Source organism: Plecotus auritus, assembly GCF_963455305.1.
Source record: "Plecotus auritus genome assembly, chromosome: 8".
Taxonomy (NCBI): Eukaryota; Metazoa; Chordata; class Mammalia; order Chiroptera; family Vespertilionidae; genus Plecotus; species Plecotus auritus.
In genome coordinates, this window is record NC_137782.1 from 164,553,859 (window position 1) to 164,571,250 (window position 17,392).

At 48.2% G+C, this 17,392-nt stretch overlaps 1 protein-coding gene across 32 annotated transcripts in view; it reads left to right on the forward strand.

The window, feature by feature from the left end:
- The window catches only part of DTNB (dystrobrevin beta), a 164,875-nt gene that overhangs the window by 128,120 nt on the left and 19,363 nt on the right, over positions 1 to 17,392 (forward strand). For 20 of the 32 annotated variants that reach the window (XM_080686161.1, XM_080686147.1, XM_080686146.1 and 17 more), the window contains 2 exons: positions 533 to 629; positions 6,586 to 6,606. In XM_080686161.1, coding sequence (XP_080542287.1) covers positions 533 to 629; positions 6,586 to 6,606 — 118 coding nt within the window. The remainder of the gene's footprint in view (positions 1 to 532; positions 630 to 6,585; positions 6,607 to 17,392) is intronic. The other 12 variants (XM_080686157.1, XM_080686149.1, XM_080686144.1 and 9 more) reach the window with 1 other exon arrangement.

Genomic DNA, 17,392 nt, shown 5'->3' on the forward strand with positions numbered 1-17,392 from the left:
CCAGCACCGCCTTTGCTCCGGCCAGAGCCACCTTTTCGCTCCAGCCCAGAGCCGCTTTTCCACCTTCCCATGTTGCCCAGAGGCCCAGAGCGGCTGGGGTGGTGCCTAACGCCTGCATCGTTGCCACGATGCAAGTGTCCCACCCCGCCCCCGGCCGCTCGGCACCTGCATATGCAAATTAACCCACCATCTTTGTTGGGTTAATTTGCATACTCACTCCTGATTGGCTGGTGGGCATCGCGAAGGTACAGTCGATTTGCATCTTACTTTACACTACTTTTATTAGTGTAGATTGTACTTTTCCTCTATATGGCCATGTATACTTTCCAGAGCATGTTTACATGCTATTCTCACAATAGTAAAGTGGGCAAAATAGATACATAACTCCTTTCTACATAAGGCACCGAGGTTAAATGGCTTGCTCAGCATCAATACACTCGTAAGTAGCAGAACCGGGTCCAAAAGTGATGCTATCTGGCCTTGGGCCCTTTTTCCTGAGTTTCATTTCTGATGGGCCTTTCCTCTTGGCCAGGCAACGGAAAGATGAGCTGGAGCAGCGGATGTCGGCTCTGCAGGAGAGCAGGCGGGAGCTGATGGTGCAGCTGGAGGGGCTCATGAAGCTGCTGAAGGTAAGAGCCCGCTCTCGGGCTCCTGCAGCCGCCAGCTGCCTTGTCCACCTCCCACCGCAGGGCAGCTCGGCCTCCCCTGTGATGTCGAACAGGAGGAGGCGAAAGGCTTACATGCTGCTGCCTCGCCCCAGTTTCCGGCACACCTCCACCTCCACAGCCGCAGCCGGGTTCCGTGTCACAGTCACCTACCTCAGCGTAAGGCCTGACTGTAGAAGGAAAAGTTAATAGCTGGAGCCAGAGTAATGTCCTGGAGTAGCTGCTTTTATGAATGTTTACAAATAGCGTATTAGCTATGGATAAGTGAATGTTTCCCAACTTTTAAAGTTTCTTTTAAGACACATATTCAGATATTCCACCTACAAATTCCTTTCTCAGTAAGTATCGCAGAAGCACACCAATCATCAACCAACTCTAATCAATCACTATATTGGGAGGAATAAAATAACATGTTAGCTCTAGGTCTGGTGAATGAGGGCTTGAATAAATCTGGAATAATCAGGTCTCACTATCTATTTTTGTTGAAGAATATATTACAACCTCTACACCCCAGAGCAGAGAAAGGCACGTTTGGCATGGGAGTGTCCTCACCTGGGCAGTGTTCTTGGCACTGAGAGAAGTGTTTGCCCAGCTGTGCAGCAGAGGTGCCAGACACATTCGTTCATGCTGCTCACTCCCAAGGTCTGTGCCCTGAAACCCCTGTGTTTGTTATAGACAAAGTCAGCAGCCAGAGTGGAAATAGCAAAATGTGGAGGACCTCAAAGCAGGCTGAGGGGTGGATTTAATCCTGTGATAAGGGGGATCTCTGAAGGTTCTGAAAAAATAGGAAACTATGCAAAATGGGTGAGAAAGGGGAGAAACTAAAGGACAACAGGAGACTCGTGAGCTCACCCAGGTCCGAAGTGACCAGGGTTCAGACCAGGTGGTGGCCCTGGGAAAACACCAGCTCTTCCTCAGCTTCTCCATTCCGAACCCGTCCCTTGAGATGAAACTAGTGGTGTTAGCAACTTGGGTAGATGCGTTTGACTTGCTCAGTCACTCCTTTTAGTCTTGAGTTCAGTTTGCTTCTCGCTTTGATCCTGGATGTTGGGGTTGTTTTTGCCTAGACGTGTTTCTGCATTATCCCTGTTGACAGGATTTCTCCTGCGAAATGTTTGAAGTCTAAATGGGTCTCGTTTAAAGAAAGCCTTATGCATAAAACCTGGCCCAGATCCCTGCAATAATTGTCAAGTATGCAGCTAAGCAACCCATCAGCCACTCAGCACAGCAGAGATGTCCCGGACTCACTGGTCTGTGGAATATGTGTGGCCAGGGGGGCTTTGGGAGCCCTGCCGCTGGGAGGCTGGTCCACCAGTGGGTCAGGAGATAACGGCCCCCCCCTCCTTCCCTGTGTCAAACCTCCCTTTCAGAAAGATGCTCTCAGACACTACCCAGGCAGATGGGAAGGTACCCCAGGCTGACGTTTTTTTTTAAAAGGTGAAAGGTTTGTACAAGCCAAGGGAAGTCGGGATGAATTTCCGCTAAGTACCACTGTGCACTTTCCCGTCAGCTGGTTGCCCTCAGGGTTCCTACTTAGGGTTCCTGGCACAGAGCCCCGCGTGCATTGCTGTGACCTTGTAGTTCAGCTCTGACGCTTGTATTCAGGGGCTAAGCAGAATGGGCTGATGCCTGGAACTCTGATCCCTTGTGTTTCTTGCTGTTGGCTTACAGTTACGATTTCAGTAAAATCAGAGGGACCCTGCTGCTCATTTTGTAGGATCCCCTGTCAGGTTCTTAAACACCTTATCGCTTACCCACCTGACAGGCTGAGCCATTCAGACGGGGAGCAAGAATTTGCAGACACACCAGGGATGTTGTCTTTGTAGCCACTGATTAGAATTCACAGTTGAAATCTCATTTCTTTAGTGTCCAGCTTCCTAGAAGGATTCCAGTCTTCATTTGCACATTATGTACACTCCTAAAAGGTCATACATAGGAATCACTGACTTCTATTAAAATTTCAAAGATGTTTTTCTACTATTAAAAAATATATATTCATCAATGCGTAATAGAAATGCCCTTTACCATTCTAATTTTAATTTCAAAGGACCATCCAGCTTTCGTTGACGTTCCGTCTGCTAGCATTTAATTCTCTCATAAAACAGCTGTAAGCAGTTAGTCAAATGGACAGTCAAGCCCCATGCTCTGGGATACTCAGCAGTTAAAATCCAGCACGCAAGCTCCCAGCTCACAGGGAGTTCTTTCCTCCCCTTTCCTAAAATATTCTATACTTTGAAAGAAGCATGCATATGAAGCGTCACCCCTGTATATGAATTCATTTAACAAAAATCTTAAATCCTTTTTTTTGGGGGAGTGGGGGGAAACAAGGCTGGGTAAAAATTAATCATATATTTATTTAATTTTTAAAAAGTATTGAAATCCTTAGTGGTTAGGTATTTGGCATTAATGGTGAATAAGGCTCAATTCCTGTCACCAAGGAGTATCAGGGACCTTCTTATTGTTTTGGTATTTTAATGACATAATGTAGGTGACACTCAGGTACCCATGTTTCAGAATGTATCTTTCCCTTACATTCCCTCCACCCCAATTAATGAGTATATCGATAACCTCTGCCTCATACTGCTTCTGTAATCTAGAAATGGCTATGTGTTGATGTTCCCATTTCTAAACCATGCGCCCAATAATTTTCTACCTCATTTTCCATTATTGCTTTTGAAACAGATGTACCAGATGAATTCTGCAGTTTAGAATTTGGAAGTGAGGTTTTGAATATAAATTTTTCTATAGATGACTACAGTGGCATTTTGCTGGCCACCCAGCCAGACTCGCCCTGTGTGAAAGAGTCTCACATGTTTAGGTGACACAACAGCTCTAGATGTACACTTTATAATGAAGGTGTTATTACCCCTCTAAATCAAGTTGGCTTCTATGCCTTGTCATCAGCCAGTGTTTACTGACACTAATGACCAATCGTTAACAGAAATGTTCTAAGACCTTATATCTGGCCTGTTTTCTGTGTTGACAGAGCCTTTAAGGCTTTATCTGAATGACTTTTGTGAGTTTAAATCATACAACACTGTCCTAAGTAACAAACTTTGCCAAAGTCCACCCTCTCGCGACCCCAGTGCTCATGGGCGGCCTCTCGGTCCTAAACACACCGCCCTGTCCACCTCCCCATCCTCACCTGACAGATTTTAATGGTTTCATGTCTTTGGACAAACTACACACAACCGTCACCAAGTGTGCACAATGAGGCATTGCTTTGTGAAACTTCCCTGTTCTGCTGAACCAAAGCAATGTTTTCCCCAATCCCAAACCTGGAGGAACTGTGAGAATAGGGAGGTAACTTAGGAACAGTTCTAAGAAATTACATGCTGGTCTTTTGCCCTCAGATGCAATGTCAGCCTCTAAGGATTTGCCCCATCCCTCCCTCACCATCTCAGTTTCCATTTAACACAATGCCAGCAAAAACCCTACATTTTAAAATGGTTTCCTAACTCTCCTAGGGCTATTTGCCTTACCCTCACCCCCCAGGAAGCCTGGCTAGGAAGGGAGCTGGCTTCCTACCTGCAAAATTGGAACCCCTCCTAACTAGAGCCATGAATGCCACCGCAAAAGCTTCAAGACCGCAGCCTCTTGGGCCGACTTGGCTCATGCTCGGGGCCCACTCTGCCTGGCTCCTGTGAGTCTAGGTTTGACCAGGCATTTTGCAGCTGGCTTTGATTATGAGAACATCTTCCTGAGCTGAGTTGGAAATGTTTTGGTGCCCATTTAATTTCTAGTCCACCTTTTTCCCTTGCAGGATTAAAATTATTTTCTCCACATTTTTACTTCCTCTCTCCCTTTTGTAATTTCTTGTCTTTACTGAAACCATTGCACCCAGATCTGCACACTGAGAAGCCCTCATCCTTTCCTAAGACTTCCTCCGTATGTTCAGTCAAGTCTGCCTGGCCCGACTGGTGTGCCTCAGTGGTTGAGCAATAACCTGTGAACCAGGAGGTCATGATTCAATTCCTTGTCAGAGCACATGCCCGGGTTGCGGGCTCAGTCCCCAGTAGGGGGCATGCAGGAGGCAGCCGATTAATGATTCTCTCTCATTATTGATGTTTCTATCTCTCTCTCCCTTCCTCTCTGAAATCAATAAAAATGTATATTTTAAAAAAAAGACTGCCTGGCCCTAACCAGTTTGGCTCAGTGGATAGAGTGTCAGCCTGCAGACTGAAAGGTCCCAGGTTCGATTCCGGTCAAGGGCATGTACCTTGGTGGCGGGCACATCCCCAGTGGGAGGTGTGCAGGCAGCTGATCAATGTTTCTCTTTCAACAATGTTTCTAACTCTCTATCCCTCTCCCTTCCTCTCTGTAAAAAATCAATAAAATATATTTTTTTAAAAAAAGACTGCCTGGATGGATCCAATTTAAATAGAACCAGTGCAACAGCTTGTGGATGTGTATACTTGGGCCAAAGAGCAGAGGCTTCCTGACCACAGTTACCCACGATGAGGCACAGAAAGGAAGCAAAGACATCCATTAACAGACAGAGTGGCTGAGGAACAGTGGGCTGAGGACAGAGGAAGTGGAAGTGCGTATCTCTTCTTCACTGTGTGTGGCGCGGTGTTTCTTCCTTTTCCGCGTCCCGCACGGAAAGGGAGAAAGACAGGTTCCTGAGGGGAGGAGCTGGGGGTTAAGAAATTAGAGAAAGAAAGAGACAAGAGATAGAAATAGATTCAAGCTGGGTGCCGGGTGGCTTCCTGTCCTCTGATAGAGAGACAGTCACCCTCACCTCGGACAACACAGCATATTTATTGGTTTCCAAAAGGGATTTTATGATAAAAAGGAGTTTCGGGTGTGCCCAAATCCTATTCATCAGGAACTGAGTAAGCTCCTTATTTGGGGTGGGTCAAGGTCCTTTTTGTTCCTTATTCCAAGTACATGGAATCAGTACTGATAACAGGATTCTGCCAGTGCCCTTGGGCTCAGCTGAATAAGAATTAAAAAAGTATCCACGTGCCTTCCCAGACGGCCCTCTACAACTGTGCATCTTTCTATAGCGCCTGGTGGTGCCTTCGGATAGGGTAGTTAACAGGTGTCTGCTCTGTGCACCCTCACTGCGAGGCTGTAAAAGACAGAGACCATCTCGTGACTCCAGAGCCTTATGCGTAAGAAGTACTAAGTGAACCCGCATCGAGTTAATGAAACAGTGAGGTCTCTCAGGGCCCTAAAGCAGTTCCCAGGGTACTGCGGGGATGGAGGTGCGTGTGCATCTTTGAAAAAAACCAAAGCAGCCCAAAAGCAAGTGGAGGGGAGGGGACTACGTTGGAGATGAGTCCATGGATATGTGGATTGCTAGTTGAGGAAGTCCTTAGAGCCGTGGTTCTCAAACTAGCAATCATCGAATCAGTGTGCTCATTAAATACATGTCGTGCCCCACCCCAAGAGATTTGATCCAGTTTGTCTGGGGTGGGGTCCAAAATCTGCATCTCTGACAGGTTTTCAGGTACTGCTGCTGCTGCTGCTGGTCTGTATCCCACACTTTGAGGCCCGCCACCGGGATAAATGTGCCTAAACACCTATGAATGCTGTGAAGGGTGAAATAGATTATTGGGCTTCTGAGTCATGGTTGAGCTGCTGCTTTCGGTTTACCCTAAATAGTTAAATGTTGGGCAAGTCAAGCTCTCTGCGTCTTCTTGACGCGTACAATGAAGAAGTTGGACTAGATGGTTTCTGAGGTTCTTTCTTTGCAACTCTAAGAAGTTCCCATTTCACGAGCCGGATGGGGCAGAGGCCAACCCTGTGCTCTGTCAGCTGATGATGTGCTGTGGTGGTCAGGGCTCTGATCTCCGAACCCATGGGCCTGGCCTGATGGGCCCTGTTCTGTCACTTCTTCCAAATGTTTGTGGTGATGGGCATTAATCTCTCTCCTTTTTCCTCCACCTGTTCTGTGTGTTTTCACCACCTCCAGGAGGAAGAGCAAAAGCAGGCAGTAAGTGAACTTCAGAATTCTCCATCTGGGTCTTGCTTCTTTTGCATGTTCTCCTTCTCCTCATATGACTGGCATAGACTTCCCCCTCTCCTCCCTGCCCAAGGTCATCTGATTATGTGTAGAACCTTCGAGTTCTCTCCATGGTGTTGTACAATGGCCTGAGAGTCCCCATCATGTTTTCCCAGTAGAGCATGTTCTTGTTTGAAACCAGAGCTTGTTGAATAGTTTTTCAGAGTACACATCTGCCGTGTTTGAGTATGCATGATTATCCAGGCCACAATTGCATTTTCCTGCTCTTGCTTTCTCTGCTGCTTCCTGTCTGGAGTGACTGTAATTGCTTGAAACAGCTCGTGGAGCGGTGGGGGTGACCTCAGGTCTAAGCACTGTGTCCTGAGTGACTGCATGGAAATGAGTTCTGGGGATAACTTCAGATGTGCTTTCGTCTCCAACAGGCTTCTGGGCGCTGAGCTCCAGTCGCCTCTTAACAAAGTTACCAATGAAAACGAAGGGAGGGGCTGATGACGCCGTGCGTTCCTGTTCAGTGCCCACTCCAGAGGGAGCTCTGGTTTCTCCGCTGGTGGCTGGTGTTCAGGGGAGGTTTATGTCTGTTTTTATTTATCCTGATAGCCACGAACCCACACAAGAAAATCAATTGAGAGCCTGTTCGCAATAGTAGCACCATATGTTTATATAACATAGTAAGGTTTTCGAAGCATCTATCTTTTACATAAGCTAAAGCTGATTTTTAATTTACCTCGGGGCTTTTTTTTTTTTTTTAAGAGAGAAATATGAAATGTTTAATTCAGAAATTTTAATTATTTCTTTTTTCAAAAGACAAATCTACCCATGTTTCAGATTAAGAATGGGAATATAAAACATCATGTCTTTTATTTTTTCTAGTCCAGAGAGCAGTGGACATATAGAATAAAGAGGAGGGGAAAGGAAGGAAGGGTAAGAAAGGTGTGCCAGAGAGACAGACTGTCAGAAAGAGGGCAGAAAAGGAGAGGACCCAGAAATCTCAGTGGCTTTAATGTAAAGCTGTAGCGGGTTTGTTTTTCTCCACTGACGCAGTTTCCTGCTGATCTGTGGTACTTCCGTGTAATAGATACACTGACATGGGCAAGGCAGGAGAAGACCGGGAAGGTGGGTCAAGTGCAGCAATTTAACGCATCTACCTGGAAGTGATACACATCATTTCCACTCCATTTCATTGGCCAAAGCAAGTCACATGACCTCCAGTTTGCTTAGCAGAAGCAGAGAAGCGGGTCTATCCTTCCTGCTCCCTTCTCCACTCCCTCCCTGGCAGTCTCATCCCCTTGCTATCTATCGACTGTACCCTTCCTGTTGATATGGGGGATCACCTCACCTGTGGTTGCTGACCACCAGTGTTCCCCTCTTTCTCTTCAGCCGTCTACACCTCAAAGATACACTTCACAGTTAAAACCACCTGTTGGGAATGTTCCAGCAGTTCACCCAGACTAACGCTTTCTAAATGTGCCAGCTCCGAGTGCAGCACATTCTTGGGAGCACCCTGCACCTTCCTGATCACTGTCTCTCGGGAGGGCAGGCATTATGGGTATTTATTTTAATGGGAGCAGTAGAACCGCCAACAGACATTTCATTTTAAAAAATTGTATGGATTACCGTGTAATCCAAGAACCAGAAACCAATACTACTGTTGTATTATATTATTTCTAAGGCCAATTTAAAGCTGACCTTGGGCAGACAAGGGATTAAATCACATGTTCATTTCAGCGACCTTTGATTCCATGTAAGAGCATCATCCCCTTGAAGTTGGCACAATGACAAGCTAGACCCAGACTGCTGAAGCCTGCCACTCACAGGCCTCTTCTGTGTATGTCTGGGGAGTTCTCCATGGCCAAGGTCCTGAGTTCAAGGTCTAGTCCTCACAGTCTCAAAGCACTGGCGTGTCCTTTGGTGACTTTGAAACCCTCTAGTCCTCACTTCATTGTCTGCACTTCCTTCCAGCAACCATCTCCTTCCCCAGGGTTTATTCATGCCAATCCTCTGCCTTCCACTTTTCCAGACAAACGAATGCACCCTGTGAAAAGGGTGACACCACTGGCTGCTCCCATGAAGCCCAGCCCTGTGGCTTATCTCCGGGAGGACAGGAATTCCTGGTGCTGTCTTTCTGATAGACCTCAGTCTACCATCCTGTCTTGGCCTGGGATTGGACCTCTGACCCTACACTTTGAGAGTGTCCGTAGGCATTTCCTCAAATCCTGGTGCTGTACCGATGACTAGGGTTTTATAGCTGACCTCAGGCTGGTTCTGATGTTCCGTATTAGCAACAAGGCTAAGGTAGGGAGCCTAGCGTCCTTAACTGAAATGAACATCTGCTTACTTTCAGCTGAAAGAAGCACGTGAGAAAGGGTACGATAGATTATTTTACACTCATCTCCGTTTGCTGCTAATCATCATTTGGCAAGTAGAATTACTCTCATTTGGAGCTGTAGTATAGATGTCCCAATGCTTAAAAAAAGAAAGAAAGTGAGATGGAGGGAGGGAGGGGCATGTTTTCCAAAACTAGAGGCAATGCAGAGAGACAGTTTACTGCAGCTAAAGTGGTACCTTTAATAAGAATCCATACCAACTCACCACTGCTCTACAAAGCTGGCTAACCACAAATCCTTTGGTGCTTTTATTATTATATGTTCTTTTTAACTTCAAAATGTATAACATTCACTAGTTATACATTGCTTTCACGATTCATATTTCAACTCCTATGTTTAACCAGCTCAAACCTCAGGAAATCAAGAGAGAATCTAGGAGCCGCTCGGGCCTGTAGCTGCCGTCCAGGACATCTCCCAAATGTGCAGAAGAGACCCGTTGATTCTTGGGCCCCTTGAAAGTTCTAACCTGGTCTTAGGCTCCTGGTGGCCTGCCCTTCCGTGCACAGCAGCTCACCACCTGGGAAGAGTAGCCTGGACAGGCCACCTCTGTAGGACCTCATGACCCTGAATCACCCTCAGGGCAGGTTTCTTATCCTCAGCACTATGGACGTATGGAGCCAGATAATTGTGTGTGGGGGAAAGGGGCTGTTTCTGCATTGTAGGATATTTAGAAGCATCCTTGACCTCTACTTCCTAAATTCTAGTGCTAGCTACCCCCACCCCCAGGTCCCTAGCACCTAAAATTACCCATTAAGAAGCACTGCCCTGAGCCCAGAGAACCTTTCTCTGTGACACCACTGTGAGCCCCCAGGCATTCCCAGAATCCCTTATTCTCAGGTGGGACGGATGACAGAAGATTCCCAGGCGCCTTCCCCCACAGGTCACTCCTCTGCACATCTCCCGCTGTGTTGGTGTCACGGCCAGCACTCCCTACGTGCACGCGCTCTTCCAGGCTCTGCTCTTCCTACGCACTGTCCTGTCCAGTCAGTGTTTTCTCCAGATGCCTGCTTATCTCTCTCTCCTCTCATTCCCATCACCATTCCTCATTCCAGCCTCCGTCATCTGTCACCCGGTCAATGGGAAAAGCCTCCTAATAAGCCTCTTTGTCCCCTGTCTGTCGCCTCCCAGTACCTCCTTCACATTGCGCAGATTCCTGAAGACAGAGCACGCTGCCCCCATCATTCCCCCTGCCGCTGCCTGAGCAGGTCAGCAAGCTTTCGCTTAAAGGACTAGATAGTAAATATTTTAGGCTTTGTAAGCCAAACCAGAGCTATTATATAAGTACTTATATAACCCCTTAAACCCATTTCAAAATGTAAAGCCAATCCGGCTGGTGTGGCTCAGCTGGTTGAGCGTCTACCCAGGAGGTCACCGGTTCAATTCCTGGTCAGGGCACATGTCCATGTTGTGGGCTTGATCCCCGGTAGGGGGCATGTAGGAGGCAACCAATCCATGTTTCTCTCTCATTGATATTTCTATCTCTCTCTTCCTCTTCCTTCCTCTCTCTGAAATCAATTAAAAAAAATCTTTTAAAAAAGTAAAGGCATTCTTTCTTATGAACTACAAAGAAACAGGTGGTGAGCTGGGCTTGGCCACAGGCCATAGTTTGCCCATTCTGTGGCCTAGTAAATAAACTTGATGACCATGTATTTACGGCTCTGCATGATTGTGGCCCACACTCCCCTTTCCCACCACATAGCTTCGTGCTCCCCACACAACTCCTTATCCCCCATGCACAGCCTCCTCTCAGCCCAGGCATCTTTGTTCATGCTCTTGCCTCACCTGGATCGCCCTTCCTGCGCCTTTTCTGCCTGTTGAAATTATACCCCTCAGGATACTCTCAGGTGCCACCTCTCATGAAACCTTACCCTGTTCCAGGAGGCCAGGGTTAAACCCTCTCGTGCCTGTGCTTCTTTTCCTCTGTACCTCCAGGTAGGTACGGGTTTCCTCCTTCTTTGTATGCTGCTTGCATACATGCCCAACTGCCTCCGGAGCTCGTGAGCCTGCCGAGCGGAGACGTTGCCCCTTCATAGCCCCCAGCACCTTGCAAAATAGAATAATGTCAGGTAGTACTCTATGAGCTGGTGGGTGAAGCATTGAATGCTCTTCCTCACCAACAGGTTAAAAGATTACTATCTCTCCATTTTACATATGAAGAATCTGGATGCCAAAACCGGTTTGGCTCAGTGGATAGAGCGTCAGCCTGCGGACTGAAAGGTCCCAGGTTCGATTCCGGTCAAGGGCTTGTAACTTGGTTGCGGGCACATCCCCAGTAGGAGGTGTGCAAGAGGCAGCTGATCGATGTTTCTCTCTCATCAATGTTTCTGACTATCTATCCCTCTTCCTTCCTCTCTGTAAAAAATCAATAAAATATTTAAAAAAAAAATAAAAAGAATCTGGAGTGCCAGATGAGGTTAAGTTGCCCAAGGTCATGCAGCTAGTAAATGGCAGAGCTGGAATCCAACTCAGATAATCAACTGCAGAGCCGGGGCTCTGCCACGGTATTAGGTATATCCAGGGACTCAGCAAAGTGGCAGTGTTGGAAAAGGGTGCCATACCACACCATACAGGTTCGGCCTTCCCATAAAAGGCATTTAAATTGGTCTGAGTGAACCCTAGTCAGTTTGGCTCAGTGGATAGAGCGCCGGCCTATGGACCAAAGGGTCCCAGGTTCGATTCTGATCAAGGGCATGTGCCTTGATTGCAGGCACCTTCCCAGCGTGGGCCCTGGTTAGGGTGTTTGCAGGAGGCAACCATTTGATGTGTTTCTCTCACATCGATGTTTCTCTCTGTCTTTCCCTCTCTCTTCCACTCTCTCTAAAAGATCAATGAAAAAATATCCTCGAGGGAGGATTAAATAAATAAACGTGTCTCATTGAACTTTATGATATACTGATAGGTTCCGGCTGCCTACAGGATCATTGATTTAGCTGTCTGAATAAGGACCACGCTCTCCTGGGAGCCTGTTTTCTTGTTTCCAATATGCAGTCGGGGTGTGTGGTATTTGCTTTATAGGGGTTTTTCCCTATAATGAAGTTCCTAATCATTCTGCTAAGAACTGGCTTTGAAATCCTGCAATGAGACTAATGGGACACCATTTTCCAATAGAGCGGGACAAACTCGGAGAAACAAACAGAAAGAGAGTAATTCTAGCCTTGGACTTTATGAGCTTCCCTATCTGAAAGTTTACATTTCAACTTTCCTTTGATCTTTGGGCTTATGGTGAGTTTTAATAGGTTGTTCTTTGTCTCAAGAGCTTAATATGCTCTCCTCTACCACTTAGAAAGATAACCAGACACCCTGCCCCCACCCCTTTAAGCCTTGGGGTAAGCCTGGTCTTCTATATAATTTACTAGTAGTTTGACTTGAATAGGGACAGAATCATGAAGATTGAGGACCATAATTTCCACTGGTTGCCAACAATGCGATCACTGAACTTCCAGCAGCCCTGTGATAGCTATTTCCTGTCTGCAGGCACCTTCCCCACAAGCCACCGCAGGGAGGGACAGGTTGTGCGTTAGCACCGCGTTTCCTGAAGTGGTGTGGGAACACATAGGTGTCAGCCCTCTGCAGAAGGACCTCAAGGCAGAGGTCTTTGGTGGCCATAACTTTCCAACAGCCACGATAGGTAAATGTGTATTAACGGTGATGACCAGAGGAGAGAAACATCGTAAGACTCTGCAGCCCTTCTCCTGGTGTTTAGAGCCAGGCTTACCTTTAAATGCTACACAGCACTCAAGGGTGCAGGCGGGCACCTTTGCTAAGACAGGAAGGTCTCCAGACATGTTCTTTACCTGTGTTTTTTAAAATACGTTTTTATTGATCTCAGAGATGGGGAGAGAGAGAGAGAGGAGAGAGAAAGATGCATAAATGATGAGAGAGAATTATTTTAGGCTACCTCCTGCACGCCCCATACTAGGGGTTGAGCCTGCAACCTGGGCATGTGCCTGACCGGGAATCGAACCATGACCTCCTGGTTCATAGGTCAACGCTCAACCACTGAGCCGCGCTGGCCAGGCCTTTACCTGTTTTAATTCATCCCAGAGCGAACCACGGCCTGCTGCTTTGCTCACCACCATGCGATTGCCTCATCTCCTGCACCCTGCTCTCCATCATCTGCTCGCTTCCACCCCTAGCCCTGACTCGCAGCCCTCCTACCTCTTGTCGAGTCAGGCAGTTATTTTCACATCTTGCAGCAGGACAGCCAGCGCAGCCTCGGATCAGCCTCTCTCTCCTTGTACTTCCGTGTTCGAGGAGACAGCTGCATTTTCCTAGCAGAGCCAGCCAGCACCGGCTCGAAATAGTATGTGGGTGGTTTTTTTCTTCACCTTTTCTCAAAAAAGAAAAATGTACAAAGTCCATTCCTTATACCTCCCAGTTCTCTTTACCTTTAGGGTTGCCTCGCTTCGGTTTCGGGCTTATGGCTCCTTCCCCCTAAGCTTGTTTTTGTTTTTTGTTTTTTGTTTTTCTGAGAGGGCCTCTGAAGATCGGCGGCAAAGAGGCCAGTCTGTTTAATTTAAATACACTGCAGCAAAGTGAAGGTAATTGTCCACAGAGGCCATCTGCTACCTGGCAGGTGTCCATGAGTCAGAGAGATAGAAATGGAGACTCAAGTGTCTCCTTCTGTTACCATGATAACGGCTCAGCTCGGAGTTTCAGTTGGGGAGCGTGTGGACGGGGCTGTGCAGTTCGCTTGGCTACCAGGACATCAGCTCAGAGCCAGGCTTGTGCCACAAGCCTCCCTGGGCTTGATTACCTGACTCTAATGGGCACCGAAGAGATTTTTTAAAAATTCATTCCTGTTCCGTAAGGAAAAAGAAGGGGATGCAGCCCTACTGTGTGTCAGGCACCATGCCGGGGACGCCTAAACATGGCCCAGAACAGCGCGTGCCATTTCCCGCTAAGACAGCGCCTTTCTCCCTGCGGCCGGCTCTCTCTGCCTCAGCCGTGCATCCCTGTCTGTGCCCAGGTGCCAGCTGTGGGGGAGGGTCGGTGTCCTCAGGTCACCTTCTCTGGCAGTCTCTGGGCCTGTTTGGCTCCACCATGAGGTTTGTGTTCTGGACAGGCAGCCAAGTCGTAATTACGTTTCTCACATTCCTCACTCTTATTGGAAATGGACTCTCCTATTGCAGCTCAGAGTGAGCCTCAGCGGTGAGAAGTCTTGATGGATCCGTGTTCCTTCTGGCTCAGAGACACTGCTGTGCTCCCTCTCTGCCTTGGTTCCTCCCAGCAGTTTGAGGCGATTGGAGGACCCTGGGACCAGTCCTAGCCTTTCTACTAATCTGCTTGTGACCTTATGACCTCTGCAGGCCTCGGTCTCCTCAAATATAAAAATGAAGGTTGGGCTAAACCAGAGACTGTTTTCCTGGGGTCATGAACCCTCTGAAGTTATAAGCATAATTTCTGAGCTATTTTCTTAGGACGCGATGCATGGCTTTCTCAGGTTCTCAGTTTTTGCTGATTCAGAAGTGAAGAGCCAGCAGACGAAAGAACTCCTCAAATTATAACATGTCTCTAGCTCTGTATTTTCAGCAGAATTGTTTCCAACTACAAGGGACCTCTGTGTTCAGGGAACCTGAGTTACAGGGCATTTATTGTGTGGAGTTTGGTTAGACACGTGGGGGGGGGGGGCTGTGCTATATTCAGGCCTTTGTTACAGGTTGTATTTCAATAAGGATCCCACTGTCCTTGCATCGGGAAACCTTGACACACCAAGTAGCATGTTGCAAAGCTTCCTTGCTTCCCAGGCTAACTGCCCCTCTGCTGGCAGCCGAAACCCGGAGGCACACAGTGGTTTTACACCCTCATTGGTTAGCTGATTCCCATGCCAGAGCCACCTGACTAGTTCCTCCACCTTCACCACCTTCTGTGTGGCTCTCAGGTTCCCCATAATCTCAAGGTCCCGGCTGTAATGCTCCCCCAGCCTCCTCCGGTGCCACTTGGTCTCGATTGATTTGCATGGAGTGCAGTGCTTGGCAGTCCCCACGGGGAGGGCCTGCCCCTCTGAACGTAAAGCCCACCTGTGCTTTTGCGACGAGGTGCAATTAATTGCACAGCACAGTGCTCCAGCTTGACTTCCAGTGTGCTCCTCCGGCCCTGACCTACCAAGAGGGCAAAGAATGACAAACCTAACGTGATTCATAGGTGGTTCGCAGCCTGCCAAGAGCATTGCTCTGCCCTCAAGCACTGTCTCGAACCACAGGAGCTTCACACTCGTTTGTACGTTGAAGGGGGCAGAGTGGTCCAGTGGGAGGGGCATGGCTTAGAAGTCAGGGGTCCGGGGTCATGGGAAGGACCTTATTTCAAACTCTGTCTCTCTTGAAATAGCCCCACCCTGCACAGTAGCCTCTCCCTGTACCTCCTCACGGGCTTCCTTTGCCTGAGGCCTAGGTGGGCATCATCTCTGTTGTTGACTCCACTTGAGAGAAAAAGGTAATTTAATATAGGAAACACCACCTCTGTGACCCTGAGGTGGCTGCTGAAACCCTCAGAGGAGGATCCATCACCGGCATGTCAGCATGACCGAAGCAAAGCCATGATTACTTGGTGTTTCTGAGATTCGGTAACTTGGCGAAATCATAGAATCATAGAATTTTATGTCTGAAAAATACTTCAGAGACCATCTCATTGATGCCTCTCAGTTTATAAATGAGAAGACTGAGCCCCATAAAAATTTCAGCGCATGTGCTACAGTCAAAAGGAAAACCGGGACCCCCTGACTTCTAAGCCGTGCCCCTCCCACTGAATCACGCTGCTCTCTAAACGCTCTCCCCGAGGCTGGTGAGAGCCAGGTGCTGGTCCAGAGCCTGCAACTTTCCCTCTTCTTCTGAGTCATTGAATTCGCAGCTGAGAATGTTCTGCAGGTCCTGTAACTATTGACAAAGTTAGAAGGTTGAAACTTTCCGTGTCAGGACAAACAAATACTCCGGGACTTAGGCACACAGTCAGATCCACAAAGGCTTTCTTGATCATAATCCTTACCTTTCTTCTCATCACATTCGTGGCCCTCTTTCCTGAGGTCTGTGGCCTCTCATGAGAGCCTCTCGGTCTGTTTCTTATGCCCCCAAATTCTCCTTTCAGCCCTCCCTCAATCAGGAGTCCTCAGGTGGGACTGATATAATATTGCATAAAGACAGAGATCAGCCATACCATATGGGTCACCTGTCACTGCATAATAACTTACCCCAGAACCTAATGGCTTAGAAGAACAAATATTTATTAACTCTGAGCTTCTGTGGGCCAGGGATTCGGGTGCTCCTTAGCTGGGTCCTCACAAGCTGAGGGGCAGGACCTCTCACAAGACTGTCATCACCTCCAGGCTCAACACCTGCACTGTTGTTGGCAGGTTCCTCCCGGGTTGATGGACTGAGGACCCCTGCTCAATGCGGCTGATGGCTTCTGGAAGCCACCCTCAGCTCCTCGCCATGTGGGCCTTCCCACAGGGCAGCTCGCGAGATGACAGCTGACTTCACCAGAATGAAAAACCCGGAGAGTGCAAGAGAGGAGGGGTGGGGGAGGCAAGCAAAACAGAAGTCACAGTCTTATAACCAAGTCTCGGAAGTAACATCCCATTTCCCTGATGCATTAGAAGCAGCCACTGTGCCCAGCCCACGTTCAAGGGGAGGGGATCACACAGGGGTGAGGGTAGAGGGCAAGGGGTCATTGATGCCATCTCTGAGGTCTGCCCCCCCGACCTGTGCTTATCTGGTTAAAGCATTTCACATGCAGCTCCATTGATGCCTGAGAGTACGTAGTCCCAGGAGATTGTTGCCTGCTCTGCCTCCTCAGGCAGGTGCTGGCCCACATCTCACTGAAGGAGAGTGTTCGTACTCGCCGCATGTGCAATGCTGGGTTTCCCTCTGGGACGACAGGTAACCGTCATACAGTGAAGGGAGTTTGAGTTTCACAGGCCACATACCCAGATGGGCCAAAAAAATGTGTTTTCTTTTTCTTAACTGGGCTTGATTTCCCTCTTGAGTGCTCAGTGTCTGAGCTGCACACTTGGTCTCAGCATTTCCAGGCAAACTGAAGCTAGTCTCAGAGATTCTTTTCCCCATCCTGCGCCCGAGGCTGGTGCTGCACCTTGGGGACTTCTGCTGGGTGCTATTCTGTCAGCTCCAATTGGATCTGTGCTGAGACCACATGTCCTTTGCTTGTGGGCAGGCCTGATGCTCAGGGGCAGCATTCCCTGCCCCTTGGCTGAGGCATCTACATTCATAGCTCCCCCAGCACCCAAGATTCTCACACAATCTCATTGAGGCTGTAACTCTGTAATGGAGACAACTTTAGGCTCTTTGTCCCAGGGCATCAGCTAATGGGAAAACCATCAACTACTGGGGTGCATGGGGACCTTTCTTGAGGCTGGCCAAGCA